Source organism: Micropterus dolomieu, linkage group LG14 (genome assembly GCF_021292245.1).
Source record: "Micropterus dolomieu isolate WLL.071019.BEF.003 ecotype Adirondacks linkage group LG14, ASM2129224v1, whole genome shotgun sequence".
Lineage (NCBI taxonomy): Eukaryota > Metazoa > Chordata > Actinopteri > Centrarchiformes > Centrarchidae > Micropterus > Micropterus dolomieu.
Genome location: NC_060163.1, coordinates 11,997,871 through 12,017,572, shown reverse-complemented (window position 1 = coordinate 12,017,572; position 19,702 = coordinate 11,997,871). Strand labels below are relative to the sequence as shown.

At 41.9% G+C, this 19,702-nt stretch overlaps 1 protein-coding gene across 8 annotated transcripts in view; it reads left to right on the top strand.

Annotated features, from left to right (window-relative positions):
• LOC123983184 (ankyrin repeat and fibronectin type-III domain-containing protein 1) overlaps positions 1-19,702 on the top strand; it is a 153,058-nt gene that overhangs the window by 107,106 nt on the left and 26,250 nt on the right. For 6 of the 8 annotated variants that reach the window (XM_046069324.1, XM_046069323.1, XM_046069325.1 and 3 more), the window contains one exon: positions 11,965-12,087. In XM_046069324.1, coding sequence (XP_045925280.1) covers positions 11,965-12,087 — 123 coding nt within the window. Of the gene's footprint in view, positions 1-3,791; positions 3,942-11,964; positions 12,088-18,202; positions 18,383-19,702 lie in introns of all 8 variants that reach the window. The other 2 variants (XM_046069328.1, XM_046069329.1) reach the window with 2 other exon arrangements.

The following is a 19,702-nucleotide window of genomic DNA, read 5'->3' as shown; positions in this document are numbered from 1 at the left end:
TTTGTTGTTATTATTAATTAATTTATATTGTTCATGTGTAGTTTTCATTGCAGATTGTAATACCTAAATTAACCTTAATTGGTCAATGAGATCCTTAGCTGTATATTGTTGCCGCTTTAAATCCAATCTTTTGATGGTGCTTTAGGAGTTGTGGGTCTTAGACTCTCTCTTTCTTTCTCTCTTTCTCTTTGGACTTTATGGACACTGTAGACACCTTTTCAAAAGCAGCTCAAATGCAGTTAGCACTTTTCTCTTATTATGTTTTATTCACGTTATCTTTTACAATTGTGAAGCACATTCCACTCAATATAAGAAAACTTTACTTTCTTAACTAACCCGTCTTTCCTACTTACGCCGCAGACAGCACAGGAAGGAGGGAGTAATGGAAGGATGGGGTGCTGGAGGTGTCTTGGAGGCTGGGGGATGCTTTGCTTTTTTCATGGAGCAAGGGATTTAGGTACGGATGTCAGGGAAGAAAGAACTTGATTAGACAAATTTATTCACGGGAGCAGGCCATGTAATTGTTCTCATATGGGAGTGGTGTGTGTGTGTGTGTGTGTGTGTGTCTGTGTGTGTCTGTGTGTGTCTGTGTGTGTATATTGTGAATAAGTTAAGGTGAGTAAGAAGGGATATTTGTTCTCCAGCAATGCAGGGTCATTTCTCAGCTCCACTGGCAAACCACATGGGCATGTGGAAAATGTGGTATACACCTTAGTATCCAAAGTGTTAAATATAAAAATGTTTTGGTGTTTCTTCCTTAAGTGAACTTGCCACTTAATGAAGAGACAGTTTCAAATAGATGCACACCACTTGAAAACAACTTTTTTTTATCTATAACAAACTGTTCTAATTATAAACTATAAAGTTGAAGATGCTTTAAAAAGATGCATGCCTTTAGGCTTTTTCTCTCTCCTTTGAGTTAAATACCCTTTTAGCGCATGTAATAGGTTTGCAAAGTGCACCCTGAAGGGAGTTCCCGTCTCGTTTGTATTCCAGCCTTTAATTGAATTTGTTCTCTGTGACGTCACAGCAAAATAAGCGTCATAATGCTCGCCTAGCAGCTAGTCCGCCACACCCTCAAATACACCGGTGGAAAAACACACTAAGCTGCAGCTCTCTTCTCCCTTCCAAACACTAGCTACCCTCCAGGTAGTCAATGGACATAAAGTTGTTACTGTGATGTAGAGACAGTGCACAGTTAAAACTTTATAGATGAAAGATACATTTGTTACATTAAAAACTCACCACTCTGAAACTCTTGTTCCAGTCCATGTTGCAAAGCTGGTAAGGGGAACATATACAGATAAACCGAAGCCGGCTTTTCAGGATCCGCCCTACTCTGCTTCTGATTGGCTAGTAGTCCTTAGCTAGGAACTGCGCATGTGCAACTCCCAACAAAGATTTCGTAGAGGTAAGATGCATCACTCCATAGCTAAAACAAGGCATTCAACAAACAGGGTGACAAGAGGAGCTGCAGCAAAGTGCAGTATGACAAAAATATGGTGTTTTTTGAAAATGAAACTTGTTCTGGTACAAGAACAAGTTTCTGAACCTGGAAATGAGGATAATATGACCTCTTTAATTACTTAATCCAGTGCCTTTTTGTAATTTTGACACCTATCCAAGAGAAGCCATATTTGCAAAGATGACATCTATCCGTTATTTTCAAAAATCTACATTAACAGTATTCGAAAACTGTCACGAAAATCACTTTGCTATTTAGTGGAGTGAATCAGCAGGCGATCACCCTGCTATTTCATGACCTCTCTGTTGCTGAGATAACCGTCAGACACTCTCAGTTCCTTTCACTCTGAAGCCGCTGCGCCTCACACTCCGCTGCTTTTTTACCGCCACACTCCCCACAGTTGACGGACTTTTCCTCCCAGCAGTAGCTGCTTGTTGCCGTGGTTACAGGTGTCACCGGAGCCGAAGCCCTGCAGCATTTTAAATCAAGGCATAATGTTGATGACATTGCAGGTTTCATCGATTTCATTCAGTGTACAGTTTAAAATGCTGAATGGGACTGATTGGGTGTCTTATGTCTCATGTCAGAGGACAGGAGATGAGAGAGAAAAATCAGTCATCTATTGTAATATCTAGAATTCATAGGCATATGAGAAGATGCACACACGGCAATGAAAAGTAACATGTAAAAATGTCCTCTGCAAAGTAATGGAAAAAGAGATTTAACATATATTCAGTGAAGTGACAAAAAAAGAGAGAAGAGGGAGAGGATCCACCACATTACTCTATCTCATCCCCCACGGGGACAATCCAAGGCAAAATCTAGCAGAAAGATAATAAGGGCCGAGGGTTCCCGCTGTCTGACCAGCGTGAAACACATTCCTTCATTTTTTCCAGCCTTTTTTTCTTTTCGTCTCATTTTTTTTCCAGGGTTTTGAAATCCCAGTGTAAATACATATTGAGGAGTATTTACAATAGTGGTAATGGTGGTAGGAGAGGGAGCTAACTCAGCGGGCCGGAGGAGACTGCCGCTGGCTGACTATCTGAGTGTGCGACTATTTGTACAGTTGATCTAGTGTGTATGTGTGCACACATGTTCTCAACAGCCAAGTCTTTTTGTGCCCATGCTGTTCGTCCAGTGTGTGTATCACAAATATGAAGAGTGTATACTTGTGTGAGTGTTAGCAGCATTAATCCCTGTGTGTGCGTGTGTGTGTGTGCGTGTGTGTGTGTGTGTGTGTGTGTGTGCGTGTGTGTGCGTGGGTGCTTATTTGATGTGGCTTGGCTGCAGAGATGTTGGGTTGTTTGAGAACTTCCCAAGAGCAAGCTGCCAGGCCAAAGAACTGAGCAGGCAGAGACAGCCATTGTTTTGGTATGGCATCTTGGCCATAATTGTGTGTGTGTGTGTGTGTGTGTGTGTGTGCGTGTGCGTGTGTGTGTGTGTAAAAGAGAGAGAGATAGAGGGAGAAAGAGAGAGATGTAAAGGGAGAAAGAGAGCTCGTTTGAAGTACTTGAACAGCAGCAGTGCATAGCCTTTTCCATTGCCTTTTAAATAAAAAAGCATGCACACACATTCACACACACACGTAACAACATAACACACAAGCACTCCATCCTCACAACCACATTAGCTAAGGGAATTGTCAGGGAAAATGCCATCTATTATGTTGCACAACAAGTTGAATCCTTTACCAAACCTCTCCCTCCAATTTGAAACCACACATCAAAATTTGATCAGCTTTCCCAAAAACACCTCAACACTTGCTCACAGTTCGCTGGCTTACAGTTGTACAAATATGATTTCAGGACTAAACTGCTTTTGCTACAAACAAGCTAATTCACTTCAACTGCGATGATTATTTTAAGGTCACCCTTAGACATTTTGAATTCAAGTTTGCTGTTTTCTCTCCGATCGACTCCACAGCATTGCCCTTCACTTAACCTTAAAATATGTTACTGGTACCATAATGGTGGCCAGCTGAAGATTTTGCATTTCCCATATTTCTAAATTCCCATTAGGAGAGCCCCCTCCTTTGTAGGACATGGCCTATGATGTTATAAGATTGGAAGCGAGTGAGTTAAACCGCTACCTCTCCCCACAAGTGACAGAATCTAACTGAGGTTTGATTCACCACGGCATTGTCACTTCTTCCTGTCCTTAGCCACAGGAAGGCCTTAGCAAACGCAATGTTCAGGCATTCCTTGTAACCCATCAAGTCAGAAATTTCTGTCTACTGTCAATCACAATGAAACTTTTTTTTAGTTAAGTACTAAATATCATTTAAACCTCAATAACATTAAATTGTACTCTCATCCCTAATATAAAGGCCTGTTCACCAAAGCTGAGCAGTGTCCAACCCGCATTCAGTAAAGGTCAAGAGGACAGTCGCGAAGCCAGGCAGGAGGATACACATTAACGCATTCAGATTGACCGCCAACAGGGGTTTAACCCACATCACACCATTTGTCCGAAAGAGGTATTTGTTTGTGTGGATGTGAATGTGTGTGTGTGTTTGTGTGTCTCCCTGATCTTATGCCCAACACTAACCTTCTCCGCTAAATTCTTAGCATAACCATAACTCTTTCTCAAACCTTAACCTAATCCCACTGATATAAACGGTAAACCCAAACTTTAATTGCAAATTAGCTCTTTAAATTGCAACTGGAAAAAGGATTTTGTTCAACTTTCAATCCTTAAGATAGACCTTTGGTTCTCACAAGTATAGAAATGCATGAAACAATCCCGCATCTCTCTCCCTCCTTGAGGTTCCCTTCTCCTTTCCAGCATAAATAATCCCCTCAGTCTGCTGGCTCAACCCTGATTGGAATCTCGACGCCGTGCTCAATTGTGGGTTGATGGGGAAAAATGGGGTGCCCTTTGTGTGTTTGTGTGCGCATGTGTGTGTTTAAATCTGTTTCAAGGCTGTAAACATAATACCAGAGAGATGTCCACCTTTGTCATGCTTGGCCTCCAAAAACCTCAGTTTAGAACTAAGGCTGGCACACAGATCCACAACCGTGGTCTCGCGTAAGCTATTCAGACTCATTCACTTGAATGAAAGTATATTTACTGCAAATTGCATAGAGATGTACTCTAGCTGGAATACGCACGCACTCTCATATTCACTTCTTTGCCTTTTATCCACCATTTAGCTGAAAGACCAGGAGCAACGCTGCAATACTGAGGGTACCAATACAGGGGGTTAAGACCCAGGCTGCACAAGGTTTAATCAGCTTTTCTGTGTCCTAGAGGAGACCAGCTGGAGTTTTATGTGGATATTCTGTGGAGAATTATGAGATTGTGTGCAGAATTATTAGTGGTTTACTATCTCATGTGATGTTGTGGGTTGATTTGTGGACAGCAGTGATAAGGCTGTCAGGTTTGATCAGATAAGTCCAGCTCCCCAGACACTTGAACATTATTATGTTACGGTATGCCTTTCCTGGATTGTGGCCCACTAATAAATCATATGAGTCAATCCCTCTGCTCACCTTGGATTAAGGATGTCACTGACATTATGGCGTGTGTGCCTTCATACTGTAGGTGTGTAGTGTGCTCATGTCTGCTGGAACTAGAGTGTACACGCTGTTGTATGTTCAGTTGGGTGTTACCACATCTCCTCAACGTGATAGCTATTAAATCAGCCCAGATCAGTTTCCTCCAAATCACATTCACATTATTATCCCCCGAAACCGAAAGCGAATGGAAAGAAAAAACGGTCTGTGGTACCGCTTGATTTGCCTCTCCTCTCTTAGTGGTATGGTACTCCAGCTACAGTCTTTAATAGTTTGCTGGCTTCCATGCGCTTGTCAGCTCAATTCAAGATTAATTTGACTGCAGATCCATCATCTGTATATCTCACTGTGTTGAGTCAGCCTTATGCCACACATCAAACACATAGGAGGACACAGAGGGAATGGCATCAAACCCAACACCACAGGGAGCCAACCAAAGTGAAAAAAGGCATTGAATTCCTCCCTCATTTTTTTCTCCCTGACAAATTTTGCACTGTATGTGCCGAATCCGTGGAAAAAAGGAGTGAGAGAGAAAGCAAAGTAATTACAGGGAGACATTTGAAAAAACAAAGAAGATGAAATGCTGAGTGTGACTCGCGAAACGTGCAAATGAAGGGACGGAGGGAAAGGAGCCGAGATGGAAATATCTCTGCAGCATAGTGCGTAGGGTGATAACAGAGTCCCTTCGTTTGGCACGTAGCACTATGATTAGATCAATAGCACTTTGTAGTTGACGCAGTTAATGTTAAGATTTATTTGTCATGGCAATGAGCTGCCTGGTGAATGCCTCCCCTCTCCTTTGGACCAATGTGAGTGCTAGAAGAACTATCCTACTCGTCAACATACTTGCACTGTGTAGACTTGTTTTTAGTCATGCATTGTATCATTTTGATGCATTATTTCAGACATTCGTTCAGATATTCGTAAGAACAAACTCACATTCATTAGACTCCAGAGAGCATCATGTATTATGTAACAGACTGCTGTGATATTGCTTCTCATTTACTGACCCTGCTACTACCAGCGATTAAACGTTACACTTTGAGCAATTCAGATAATGTAATCATATCACAACTGAAGGAAAAGCTTGTTAGCGTGAAGAAATATCAGTACGTTTTATTGGTGAGACTTCAGTCCAAGTAAAATAAAGCGGCCTCCACCATGTAGAGAGACGTACACACAGACATGGGTTTGGATGAAGATGGCGAGTGGAAAACAAGGCTTTCTTTGAGCAGATTTTAATTAGCAATGTTCATAGCTTGGCTGCGTTCTTTTATGATTGGACCACTGAAAGCCTTTTTGTTTGCCTAATGAAACACATTGAGGGGTATGTTCCTGAATTAAACTGTGTTTGTGTATGTGTGTGTGCACTCGCTAGCAAGCATGTGTGCTCGCATCCATTTTGTTTGTACGTATCTATTAAATGGGTGGGTGCCCACATTCTTTTTTGGCGTATTAGAGTTCCATTGGCAGGGATAAGAAGCCATAGCAGGAGACAGAGATGAAAGAAATCCTAGTGCTTTGTTTTCCCTCCTTTCCAAAATAGTTGTTTTAGGTAGGGAGCCATTGCCCATAATTGCTGAAACAGGGTCAGGTATTTGTCTGTCCTGCTTATGATTTACTATAGTGTCTGTGCCTTAGTAATCTGAAATAAGATCTGTGGTGGTTAAAGGCAGCCCAACCTCAGACAGACCACATAGATTATGTAATACATAGCATTCTGCTGGTTTCAGCGGGAGCCCTTTATAAACACGTCTCACACAAAACCTTCTGTATGATCTGAAAAGCTTTGCAGAGCATGCTTTACATATTATTATTATTATTAATAAAATATGTAAATATAATGTATGAGCTTCAAATAACAAGGATTAATTTAGAATTCAAATTATTGTAAGATAAAATGCTTTTAATGTCATACTAAAATACTAGAAAAATAATTCTAAAATAATATTTGCGACGACTTTGGAGGTACTTGACCACAGTCTATGGACTGTACCTGAACAATAAATTGAATAATTTACACCTAGGGAAATGGAGCTTGTAAATATGCATTCCTAATTTATGAATATTTATAATTTAGTAATAGTAATTCAATTGGGAATATTCTACAGTCTACAGTATAAATAATCCTCTCCATTTAGCTCACTGTTAACTCAGCGGCAACGTTTTTCTGGAATTCCATGCAGTCTTATTTCTGCTCTCAAATAGCAGTGGATTACTGAGGCTGAGATGGCGAGGTCAAAGGGCACAGTCGATAGCTTTGTGTACTGTGAACAAGAACAATCAGTTCTTTAGCAGAGTTTGTTCTGCACATGAATACCTCTGAACAGTTAATTGCTGCCATGGCAACAGAACAGAGAGGGAAAGTGACATTAGGTGGGTTGTTTGCAAGAAAGCGATCCTTCATGGTGACAGTGTGAAAGTATGTGAGTGTAGGTCAACATTTTCTCCGTATCACCACACAGGCCATTCACTGCTGACAAAAGCACTCTTGTGCTGCAGGACTGGGGAAAGTTACTAATGCTGGCAAGATCATAATCTAAGTCACATTGCAGTCAGGCAGAGGTGGGCTTTAACATTGGAGAGATATATTAGGAAGAATTATCGTATCTTGTAGTCACTGGGACTATATAAGGGGGAACAAGGGATGATAAGAAAGTGTAAAATACAGAAATGGTGGAGATTGGGCTTTTTTTTCTCATTAACCAAAGGAAAAATATACTAAACACTTAACTCCACAGCTTTTTGTAATCAGGCACAGCAGTGTTATGAGCTAAGTGCTAATGTCAGCATGCTGACATGCTCAAAATGACAAAAAATTATTACCATGTATACCATCGTAGTTTAGTGTGTTAGCATGCTAACATTTGCTAATGGCACTAAACTTAAAGAACCGCAGATGATTTAATTTTAATGTCATTAGTTTTGCAAATAATTGGTCATAAACTAAATATTGGACAAATTAAAATGTTGACCTGATGATGGTGCTACATGAAAAGTTTGTACAACTAATCCTGAGGGGCACACAGGTGTCTGTACCTAATTTCATGGCAAAACCACAAATGTCAACCTCATGGTGGAGCTACAGGAAAAATCACGAGATCAACAAAGTCATTACAACATATCGTCTGGCAACAATGAATGTCTGTACAATCCATCAGATGTTTAGATATTTCCCTGGATAAGTGGGGATGACCAGAGTCATCAGGAATCATCCTCTGGGCGCCATGGATATCTGTACTGAATTTCATGGCAATCCATCCAATTTTCATTTAGACATTTCATTAAAAAAATAAAATGTCAACCTCATGGTGGCGCTCACAAAAAGTAGGCTTTTACATCTCAGAACTGCAAAATTTCATGACTGCCTTACTGAGAAACTGACATTGTCATGTCTAAAGCTGCGCTGCTAAGCAGTTATAGTTAATAAAAGACACAAACAGAACATAATAAAAAAAGGCCAAACAGATTCCAGCAAAATAGAAAGGAGATGGAAAAGAAAGCTTCAACTGCAGAGCTGCTGTTCATTGTGCACACATGCTGTGCAGCCTCGCTCAGCAAGTGATCTGCATCCATTCTGCATGTGGTCTGAAATGATTTAATAGCCTTTGTCTTTGTTCAGTGAAAGCAAGGCAAAGCGGCTGAGGTGTGAGATGAGAAATGACAAGGGACTGACACATACAGGTGTGCCTACATTGACTTTGTAGGTATGAAGAAAGAGGACAGCCTGTCAGGCACCGTAGCACTGGCTGGCTCCATGTATGTACTTTCCTGGTCGTATAGGTTCAAAGCTTCATTGGCTGTGCGTGTAAAGGATCACATGGCTTCAAGGGCAGATCATTTTGTAAGTGATTTGACTTGACATTGACTCCGCTAGCCTCAGCTCTATAAAAAAAGCAATCAATCAAATGACTGATTTCTTAAACAGAAATCAACACTAGGAAATGAAAGAAAAAATATAATTCTGATGAGAGGCTAATCGACTGGGATATCCTGAGTGTGCCTCCAAGGGGATTGCATCATCAGTGTGCCTGCTGTGATGATGTTATCAGGGACAGCTGCATGGGGCGGAGCCATTGTTGACGCTCTCAGGGAGCCAAGAGGCAGCCAGTTGCCAGCAGATCCCCTCGGCTGAGACCCACCTGCTCCGCATGTCCATTTTTCCTCTAAACCCCTCAAAGGGATTCCCTGAGTCCTCTTCTATGTCCACAGGCCCCTGCATCTTTGAAGTCATGATCCTATGTGTTTTCATGGCATTGAAGTCATTATCCTATGGTCGTGTCGTGTCTTGCGTTTGATCTGAACGTTTGTTTGAAGTTTTATAGGGAAGTCTTAATGTAACTATTGCTCGTATACCTATAGATCTATTTAAACCAAGACAATAATTAACAGCCAATGATGATCCTAACCAATCGCTTCCAAAGTCTATATATGAATTGGAATTTCTTACACCGGTGAAATCTACCGTTTCTGTAAAGGGACATCAGCATCAATATTTGGCAGTAACTGGCATGCACAGGGCAGTGCTACTAATTTAATTAAAAGCCCTTGAAGAAGAAGAAGCCCAGCCTAACGTAATACCATAAATTAGGGGTTGCTCTGCCATCTGACTAAAATCCCACACCCCATTTGTGTGATTCATACAGGAAAATATGCCTCTTTGTCTTCGAGGTCAACCAACTCTTTGGAGAAGCTGGCGTATGGTCAGGAAACAGTAGTTGAGGGTGTAGGAGTGGGAACGAAGGCAGTAGGACTGGGGGTTGTTCTACTAGATAAGCCATAGCATGATGTCATTTTGAATGAGAACTCGTGTATTTTCATCTCAGCCTATGGCAACTTTAGAGTGAAACAGCTGCTCTTAAGAGGAATCTGTTGTAGAGCATGAGAGAATATTTTCAGGGTTTCATTTCAATCAGAAGACAGTTAGATAGAAGAGCTTTCCTTAGAAATATTTATTGTAAATTATGATCATAGTGCAGATTTATTAGTAGTCCATGATCCAGATGCTTTGATTTCATGCCCACTTCCAATCTGTGAAAGGTTTATCTAATATTAAAATGTACTTTTTTTGTTTTTTAAGTTGGTGCTCAAAGAATGTTGATGTATGATGCCTGTCAAGGATGTGGATTATGCCCCTTATGAGACAGGGATGAAATACATGTTGGCAGTGAAGCAATTTTATTATGAGACATTTATTTTTTTATCAGTTTAAAAAAAGAGGAGAGAATGTTGCAAGCATGATAGTAGAATGTCCAGTTGGCATGGATCTGTAACTTTTTAAAAACTGTTTCACTGTAATGTCCAAGGTTGCAGAAGTCACACCTATGGGAACTTTTTCAAGTCCATGATGCAATAAAGCTCTTGATCCAATTTTATCTTTTAGTGTAATCATTCTCTCAGATCTGATCGGTCTCTCATAGAAGCAGTAGACTTGACAGGACACTCTCAGACCTTCTGTCCTCTTGCGGAGTTAGTAGTCTCCTGGACAAGAACGTTTGAATTACTCATTCAAGGTCCTGTCAGACCTGTGCAACAGGATGCCAAAAGATGAACATGTGACATTATGCCAATTTGGTAATTGAATTAGGTGCAACTGGACGAATCACCACACTGTCATTCATCCATGTCATTGTTTAGTAGTCAAAGTAACAACATGAACTATTGTATGATTTCATCAGTCCTGTTTTATCAAAGCCTTATGTGAACTGTTATTTCTGCAGCATCTCACATAAACCAACGACAGTGATGGCAGATGCAGGCATTGTTTTTGAGTGGCAGTGTGCACCCCAGCAGTCTGTGCTCCCCTCAATCCAACCTTCCCTGCAGTTTGTCTCTGACAGAGCTCACCATGGAGACTAAAACACTTTTTGGCTTAGGTTGAGAGGGAATCTATGTATGTGTGCGAGCATGTATGAGTCATTATTAGGAATGTTTTATCATTTCTTAATGAAATAGAACCAGCATGTGTGTGAGATTAGGTGAGCAAAGAATGCCGCACAATGCTTGGGCATCATTTTATTTGATCTTTAGTCGTTTAGGGAAAACAGTGTTCATGGCAAGACCAATAGAAAATTCCTTCAATGATATATTTTAAAGGCTCAGACTTACCTAAAAGTTACAGATTTTTATTCACTTTGGCTACATTTATATAAACCGTTGCTTTATAAGTCTTGAGAATTTTTAGATCACACATTTTTATGTGTTCCGGCAGCGTTCCTCTGTGAGCCTGGCTCTTTGATAGAGAGTATTATTACATTTTGATTGGTCCCCACTGTTACCACAGCAATATTGCAATGCTGAATCTCATCAAATGTGTCCCGGGCTGAAGTGGAAGAAATATTACATTTCCTGTTTTTAATTTTGAGCGAAAAGTTGAACTGGGACATTGGCAGCCCAGTAGAGGAGATTAAAACGTGTGTGACTTCACTTTTTTCTTTTTTCTGTGAAAAAGATTTGGAGAAAATTAGGCAGGAAGTATGCAGCTTTCCCTGAAACCTGATGTTTCCTCTGGGAACTGCAGCATTGTTGCACTATTCACCAACTTCATAGACTACACTTCCACTGAGTACTGTGATTTCTGCAAAACTCAGTTCAGTTTTAGGCATACGAAAAAAGACATTGGTGTTCTCCAGCAATATTGATTTTTTTTGGCATAGAGAATTCCTGTAGCACTATACATGATAAACCCACAGCACAAATATCAGTCACTCTGTGTGTTTTCTTATTAGCAGTTATTTATACTAAGAGATTAAAAATCAGCACTGGTGACCATGCATTGTCAGGACATCCAGTGGATGTTAACTGGACGTTAACTGCCCCTGATCTCCTATTCATTAATGTATATTGCCAAGATGACAAGGGAATATGTTGGAAGACATATGTTTTCTTAAAGATTCCCCAAACAATGGGCGAAGTTCCATGTCCAAACTAATCCATAGAGTCTTATTCTGAATCTGATTAATTTTTTCTTGATCTGTCCCCAAGGTCAGAGTCAGGGATATCCAAATTTACCCATCGTCTATCCCTGAAGGAGCGTGTGGTCAAAGCAGAGAAGACTTCCTCGGACAGACCAGCTTCCTACAGGAGACGATCTCTTAGTGTGGACTGGTAAGACCTAAGATCTTATCTTAATCTGCTTAATCACATTCCTTCATAATCCCTAAACACATCTAAGGTTATTATAGTATATTGTCACTACTTCCTCATGGCTTTTAGGTTTTCAGACTGTGAAGATTATGAGGTGAAATAAGACACATCTGAAACAGGGTTTTGTATAGTAAAATATTTCACCTTTCACAATTCAAATCCAAAAAGTAATGCCTAATAAGAGAGTGACAGCTACAACTGAGCCTTACTGTGATGTGTCTGTGTGCAAAGTCATGGCTGAGGTTGATGAGAATTGGGGGCTGGTGTTTGGGGCTGGGGCAGAAAGTGGGTGGAGTGGTGATAGGGTCCTGCTCTGTCTCCACGTCTGGGTTTCGTTGAAGAGCGCCAAGCAGCTCCAGTGGCGCCGGCTCATCTTGCTCTTGTAAAGCTCCAGTCCTCAGGCAGCCGATGAAAGGAGTTTGAAAGCTTTCCATCACGAGGCTGCCTTCCCGTCCCCACCCATGGGACTCCTTCCCAGTCTCCCCTCTTGCTGCCTGTCCTCCCCTCGTTTATCTACCCATCCATCCTGCCGTCCATCCATCTGGCAACCCCCCTGAGCTTCCTGCTATGTAGGCTTGGCTCTTCCTTTATACTTCTCTTACCATTGGGAAAATAGCCCCGGGTTAAAGCGGATTTTACACTTCCTTTGCACTTAATTTTGTCAAGTAAAAAATGTCCAAACAGTCACGGGTCTAAACAGTTTCCAGGTTTCTAATTGCTGTGAGGGGACTACAGTAGCTATTCAGTAGAGTTACTTTGCGGTTTGTGGAGTTACAGGTGTGGGATTCTCTTGGGTCCTATCGAATAATGTTAGGGCCCGGTGTGAGGTCTTACGAGGTCTTTTGTCGGCCTTATGAGACCTACTGTGTGGTCTTGGACTGACGTTGCAATGTGTGGTCCGCCAGCAGAAATGTGGTGTTAAGTGTATGAGCGTTGGAGTGTATGTTCAGTGTGAGGTCCTTTACTTTAACAGCTCAGTGTTTTTCTCCCATGTTGCTGGAGAGGGGACCTGGCCTTTAAAGTTCAGGCCCTGATTGATGTAGTCTGGTTTTAATGAAACACAGTGGGTAGATTGGACATGCTTATTTACGAGAGGGATGGGGGGGCTCTGCTACAGCTGGATTCTGACTTTCTCCGGGGCGAGCCACCATTGGAGGAGTGTGACTGGCCTTTTGTGACATAATAAACAAGGGACCCCAGGAGGAGAGATTCAAGGTTGAGGGCTGAGTCATGCTACTGGAAGGTGAAACAAGGTCAGTCCAGCTCCTGACAAGACCAGCACAGGTCCTCTGGAATGCACAGTCATCAAAGCGGTCAGAAGATAAACACGTGTGCTAGTAGCATCTACTGCAAACATCCCATGAGTCAGCTGCATTTTTAGGATTGTGAGACATTTATAGCACTTCCTGTAGTCTGTCTGTGAAATCTGTCTTTGTTTAACTCACTATTTATGAGAGTGTTTCTGTAGTAATTGTTATCACAGAGCTATCTTTTTCTACGTAGTGTACTTGTCCAATATAATGTGTTGGAATGTGATTTTTAAAGGCATGAGGCCCGGCTTACTGTATATGTAAAAATTGCAGCGCTAAGTTGCATGATAGTTTTCCCAAACTGAGCATTTTTTAAAAACAAGGCCAAAGTTAATTATATTTTATCTCGCGTTAGATATGAGTTGAAAATTACATGTGAGTACAGATCCGATAGATCTACAGTAATTAGGTACCCTGATGTTTAAGAACTGTTGGTTGCCTTAATGAATCTTTTGTGCCTTGAGACAGAGGCTGTAAAACGGTTAAAGAAAGCTCTGGAATGTGTTTTCCTCTAATGAAAGTGTGAAAATGTGGAAATGTGGGGTTATCCGCCAGTATGGCTGGAAACCTATCAGCAGCTCTCCGCGGTAAAGCAGTCTGAGGTGGCTTAACACTTTACTATCTATTTAGTGGACCATTGCCGTTTATTTCGATTCAAGTGAGATACCCAAACAAACTGTGACTATTAAGGGAATTCTGAGCCAACGCAGCCCTTATACAAGCATGAAACAGGAGCAGTTTTGTAGCTTTATCAAAGTCTGTAAGAGCTGGCAGGGCCTTGGGAAAATGCGATAATAAAAGATAATGGCAGTGTTATTGTTATTGGTAATCATAGTAAATGGCCTCTAGGGTATGGGTGGAGAAAAGAGTAGACGGAGGGGGAGAGAGGGAGTGTTAAAGGGCAAATAAGAAGTTATTTGCTGCCTGTTAACACTGCTGAAAATTTTTTATATACATAAGTTTTTCCAGGAAAATGTTTCTTGAGTCGTCCTTGGGTAAAATTGGTGGTGAAATTTCTTATGAGAAAATTCTGAATAAAAGGCGATTTTTTGATTCCAGATCTTCTGGTGCCATTTTGATTGTACCTCAGCCTGCTGCTGGTATTGTGTGTGACTAAGGGAATTCTTTGCATTATGAGAACATAACTTCAATATTTAAACTAATACACTTGGCCTCACATAGGTCTGTTTCCCACTGGCTTATATTTGCAGCCCTGTTTCCTGTGCATGACGTGGACACAGGAGACATCCAGTAGAGTCTGAGCGTCAATACAGGGGCTATAAAGGGACACTGGTTCTGTTCCAGCATAGGGCCAGTAAATGTCTTTATTTCCATATCCTCTCATAGTGATAGAAAGGCAGGTCTAACCCTTTGCCAAAACCCCTGAGTACAATGGAGAGGCAGCCATGTATGTCGGCCAAGCACTTTTTATTTCCCATAACAGTTCCCCCGCAGTACGCCTGAAGAGGAAACTCTATACATAAGTACTTAAACATCAACGTGTAATATAGCATTCGGCACACAAACCGCATCCGCTTTGTAAATACATTAGATATGAAAAATGTTTAAATTCGAAAGAGTGCAGTGGCTACTACACTAGTAAGTGTTTGATTGTGATGTGTGTGGTAATGCAGCATGCGCTGAAGGGTTCAAGTCCTCTCAATCCCCTGAAGGCCCCTCTGCTCCGCCTGGTGCCACCCTGTCTTCAGGGATAACTCGGAGCTGACAGCACTCTCAGGGTGACGTCTTAACTTCAATGTCAGGACAGAAACCAGGCTCCCCTTCCCATAGTCGATATGCTTACACACACACACAAACACAGAGCGGTAGACACTCATGTCTGCATGTCTGAATTTCTCCTTGATATTCATGCTCACACACATACATGAGCAAACACACATTGTAATAGTTATCGTTGTGTTGAGTTGGGTGTGTAAGGGGGAGTGGGGGTTACCAAGTGCTAATCCATATGAATTGTGCGCAAAGGGAATGAAAAGAACAGAGAAAATCACCAAAGCCTTTGTGGAAAAAGAAGGGCAATGCTCAAGGGGCCCGAGTGTAAAGTGGTTTTGGACAGTGTGCCACTCGCCTCATTTGGTCCTAATTTGATTTAATATTCCCCACTCTTTCTTTTTCATTCCTGCTTTAGATTTTTCTCCTTTCTTCTGTGGCTGAGAGCTGTCAGCTCAAACAAGAGGGACAAATGAGGAGGTTATAGAACCCTATAAATTTTCTCTTTAGAAATTCTGATCAGAACATACTTTTAAAGATCCCTACAGAATGGGACTGATTCCTGCTTGTAATGGAATGTCTAACATTTAACTTCTGTTTTGTGACTGCATTAAAATTACGTAGTAAGAATTCACTAAACAACTTTGACACACATAATGGTGTAAAATGTGAAATGCTGTTTGAGTTAGATATAATAAAGAGAATATATAAACTAGATTCATGGAAAGTCAATTCTTGTTTTTGTTTTACCCCTATTTTTTTCACTGTTTCATTAGATTGAATACATTAGATTGGAATTCAGAACCAGTGTAAGAAGTATCAGTGTGACTGGGATCTAAACATTGTCTACTTGGATGAGTAATTACCTGTGGTTTGGAGTCTGTGTGCAGGCATACCTCTTTTCATCATGGAAAATATATACCATATTTTCAGGGCAGAGACTATTATTAATGCTTCAAGCCAACATGGATGAGAATTTACAATTCCATGACAATTGAGCAAACTCCATCTGATGATGAAGATCATGTAAAATGATTAGAAAGCTTCAGAACAGCTACAGTACTAAATGGACCTTGTGGTGACATTGTTTTCTTTACTATTTTTAGTGCTTCCAGAACAAATGACTTAAAAACAGTTGTGCTTTTGATGGCACTTCAGAAATACGAGTTATATACAAGTTAAATAAATATTAACTTGTTTGGACTGGGTTTTTGGCAAGATGAGAGACTGTAGATCCCAGTCCACATGAGGGAGTTTCTGCTTCCCTCTCTGCTTTTGGATAGGCCCTGGACTATTCTTTCTTACACACGCGCGTGCACGCACACTTGTGCTCACACATAAACAAACAGAGACATATATAAACCCACTCACATGCGTGCCCCTTCACAAATGCATGCACTCATACAAATTAAGTAGATTAAGTAAATTAAGTACACGCACGTTCAAACGCACGCACACATACATATAATCACCTACGTGCACACTTTTATTTGCAAAAATGAACACGCATAGCTTCAGACGTGCGTGCACCCACACACAAATGCATGCACTCAAATATTTACACTCACTCACACACTGCGTTCTTGAATCTGGATGCTGTGGGCCGCACTAAGGGAGATTTATGAGGCTGGCTCCCTCTTGTCCTGTGTGTCTCTGACTTGATACTCTGGTTTCCACTCCAAACCTCAACTCAGCACACAGACACAGAGAGATGGGGGGACAGTGAGAGGGAGGGAGGTAGACTGAAAGAGAGGAGTAATGGTTCGGGGGGTTGGTGTGTTAGAGGAGACTGAAATAGGTAAGAATAGGGAGGAGGATAGAGTGAGAATGATTGAGACTGAAGTAGATGAAAGGGCAGATTGAAAAGATGATTTGGAGAGACGGCAAGATTGAGTGATTGAGAGCCCTGAAACCTGGACTGTAGAGCTGGAAAGAGAGGGAGAAGTTACGAAATAAAGAGTATGAGAGAAAAAAGCTGGTTAATGTGGTGTGTCTGTGTGTGTTTGTTGCTGCGTGTGTGTGTGTGTGTGTGTGTGTGTGTGTGTGTGTGTGTGTGTGTGTGTGAGTGTGTGTGTGTGTGTGTGTGTGTGCAGAGACAGACAGCCACTGGGTCAGAGGGTTAGCGTGGCTCCATGTGTTGCTTATAAGCTGATAAAAGACAACTGAAGCAGGGGAAACTGCACTCCTCTGCCTACTTTTTGTGAGTGTGTGTGAGGGTTATATTCGGGGTCAGAGGCAGAAAGAAAATCAGCTGGGGACCCAAGAGGCTTGCGGTTTGAAACGAGTCTCGGAAAATTGTTTACACATTGAGATAGGAAACTCAGGTAGTAGGGACCTCCACACCCACGTCAGTGTACAATGGAACAGAAGCACTGAGAGAGTCAGTAAAGAGTTTTACGTACTCACTTAATGATGTCAATCCAGAAGAATTCTTTTGACTTTCTTTCTCTTATTTAGGATTTACCTCACAATCCCTCTTCTTTCTATAAGAATTTAAAACTGTTCCTTTCTGAGCTGCTGTCAGCCATCGCCTCTGTATCTGTTTGACATCACCAGCCTCCACCTGTCCACCTCCAGTTTTTATCAGAGCTGGCTCCAGAGGGTGTCCAGATTTGGGTCCAGCAAGCTCATCAGGAATCTCCTTCCACGTCTCATTCATCTTGATGTTCATCTGACGGCTCAGTGTTCTGGTCCAGCACCACCTAGACTCTATCAGGGAAATAGTGATTTCACAATGGTGTCTAATCGGCATTGAACTGGACATTTATAGTAGCTTTTCCTATATAGATTAACCTATGTCTGTGTCTAAATTTCTGTTATAGGTTGTGAGTGTGTGTATATGTGTAGAATGTTTGTAGGCATGCATGTCACCTGCCACCGGGTAACGTGTACATGCACTGAAGTGTGAGTGTGAGTTTATGTTATAATGTTCTCTTATATACATTAATGCTTACACTCTCTATGCATCCATCCATCTATCCACCCAATCACGAGTGTATTTGTATGTGACCATGCACTTTCTCCTTTTTACAAAGGGTCTATCACAGTCAGAAGAATAACTGCCTCCACCCAACCACCTCCCACCATCACTATCCCCGATAAACAGCCGTGGGACTTTAAACATGGCGCCCGGCCGGCGTGTGACTGAGAGAATGGGCCAACTGCTGGCTTCAGTGGCCAGGGGTCGCCCCCGCCCCTCTCCTCTCCCTGGCTGGGTGGGTGGCATATGGCGGCCCAGGCAGGAACCCCTTTGGTGTGATACACACACACACACACACACACACACACACTAAAGACACACAGAAGGCCTGGAGCCACCCAGGCTGGACCCACGATCGCTGTGGGAGACATGGTGTCACCAAGCCTCTGACAGAGGAGGGGTTGTGTGTATGTTTCTGTGTGTGTGTGTTTGTGTGTGATCCCACCTTGGAGGACCCCCCCCTCCTGAGAACGTCGGCCTCTGCCCGCCACCACATCCCCATGGTGACTCCACTGTTGTCTCTGCTCATCAAAATTAGAGAGATTTACCTCTGGGCGCACACACAACACATGCACACACACACAGCCAACAGGTGGCAGGCCTTGCTCGGCACAGCAGGCCCACTTCAAAGGTTAAACATACATCGGACCGCCCACCCTTTCTCTGCCGTTCTCACAAGGGAGAAAGAGCGAAAGGGAGAAGAAGAAGACGAGATAAAAGTAGAAACAGAAGGAGAGAGATAAAGGGCAGTGTGAGCGTGTTCATGTGGGAGCAGGCAGGATGGTATAGCATATACCTGGTGTCCATAGTTTGTTCCGACTCCCCAATTATGCACACAGCTCACACTTCAAAGTGAGTCACATATGAGCTCAAAGCATAAGTAAAAACATAATGGCTACAGAGTTTTCCACTTCAGTTAGTTTTTGACGTAGTGTGACTGACAGCAGATGTGAACAAACCAGGGATTTTCATACACAGATAAGAATAGCCTAATTTGCTCAAAGCTAAAAACAACAAAAAAAGATTTCACCTCACAACAGGAGTTATATGCAGAGCACCATCTCAGCACAGCCATCTTACCAGAAAGAGGAAGTTGAGGCTACAGTCGACAGTCAGTTACCAAAACTGGATGACTCCACTGTGGACAAATATTATCTAGATGGTGTAAACAAAATAACCCATGGCTTTATCCTGTCTGGTATCAGTTGCACTGTCTGCTGCCTGTGGTGCAACAGGCTGGGTTATGTTTTCTCAGTACTTAAGAGGCTGCATGTTATCAAAAGAACACCATTTGAATGCCACAAATTATGTTAATAATCTTGCTGATCAGGTACATTGCTTCCAGGCCAGTCTCCCACTTTTCAAATGCACATCTGGTAGGATAATCCATCCGCATCTCACTGTGTAGACGCCTTGGGGATAAAGTGAAAGGGGATGTTTTTAGCAAATGTGTACCACTGAAGCACTAACACACTCATGCACACACCTAATACGTCCCTGAATAAAATCTCAACCATAAAATATGACCCTAAAGAGCCTTAAGAGTGAGTCTAAT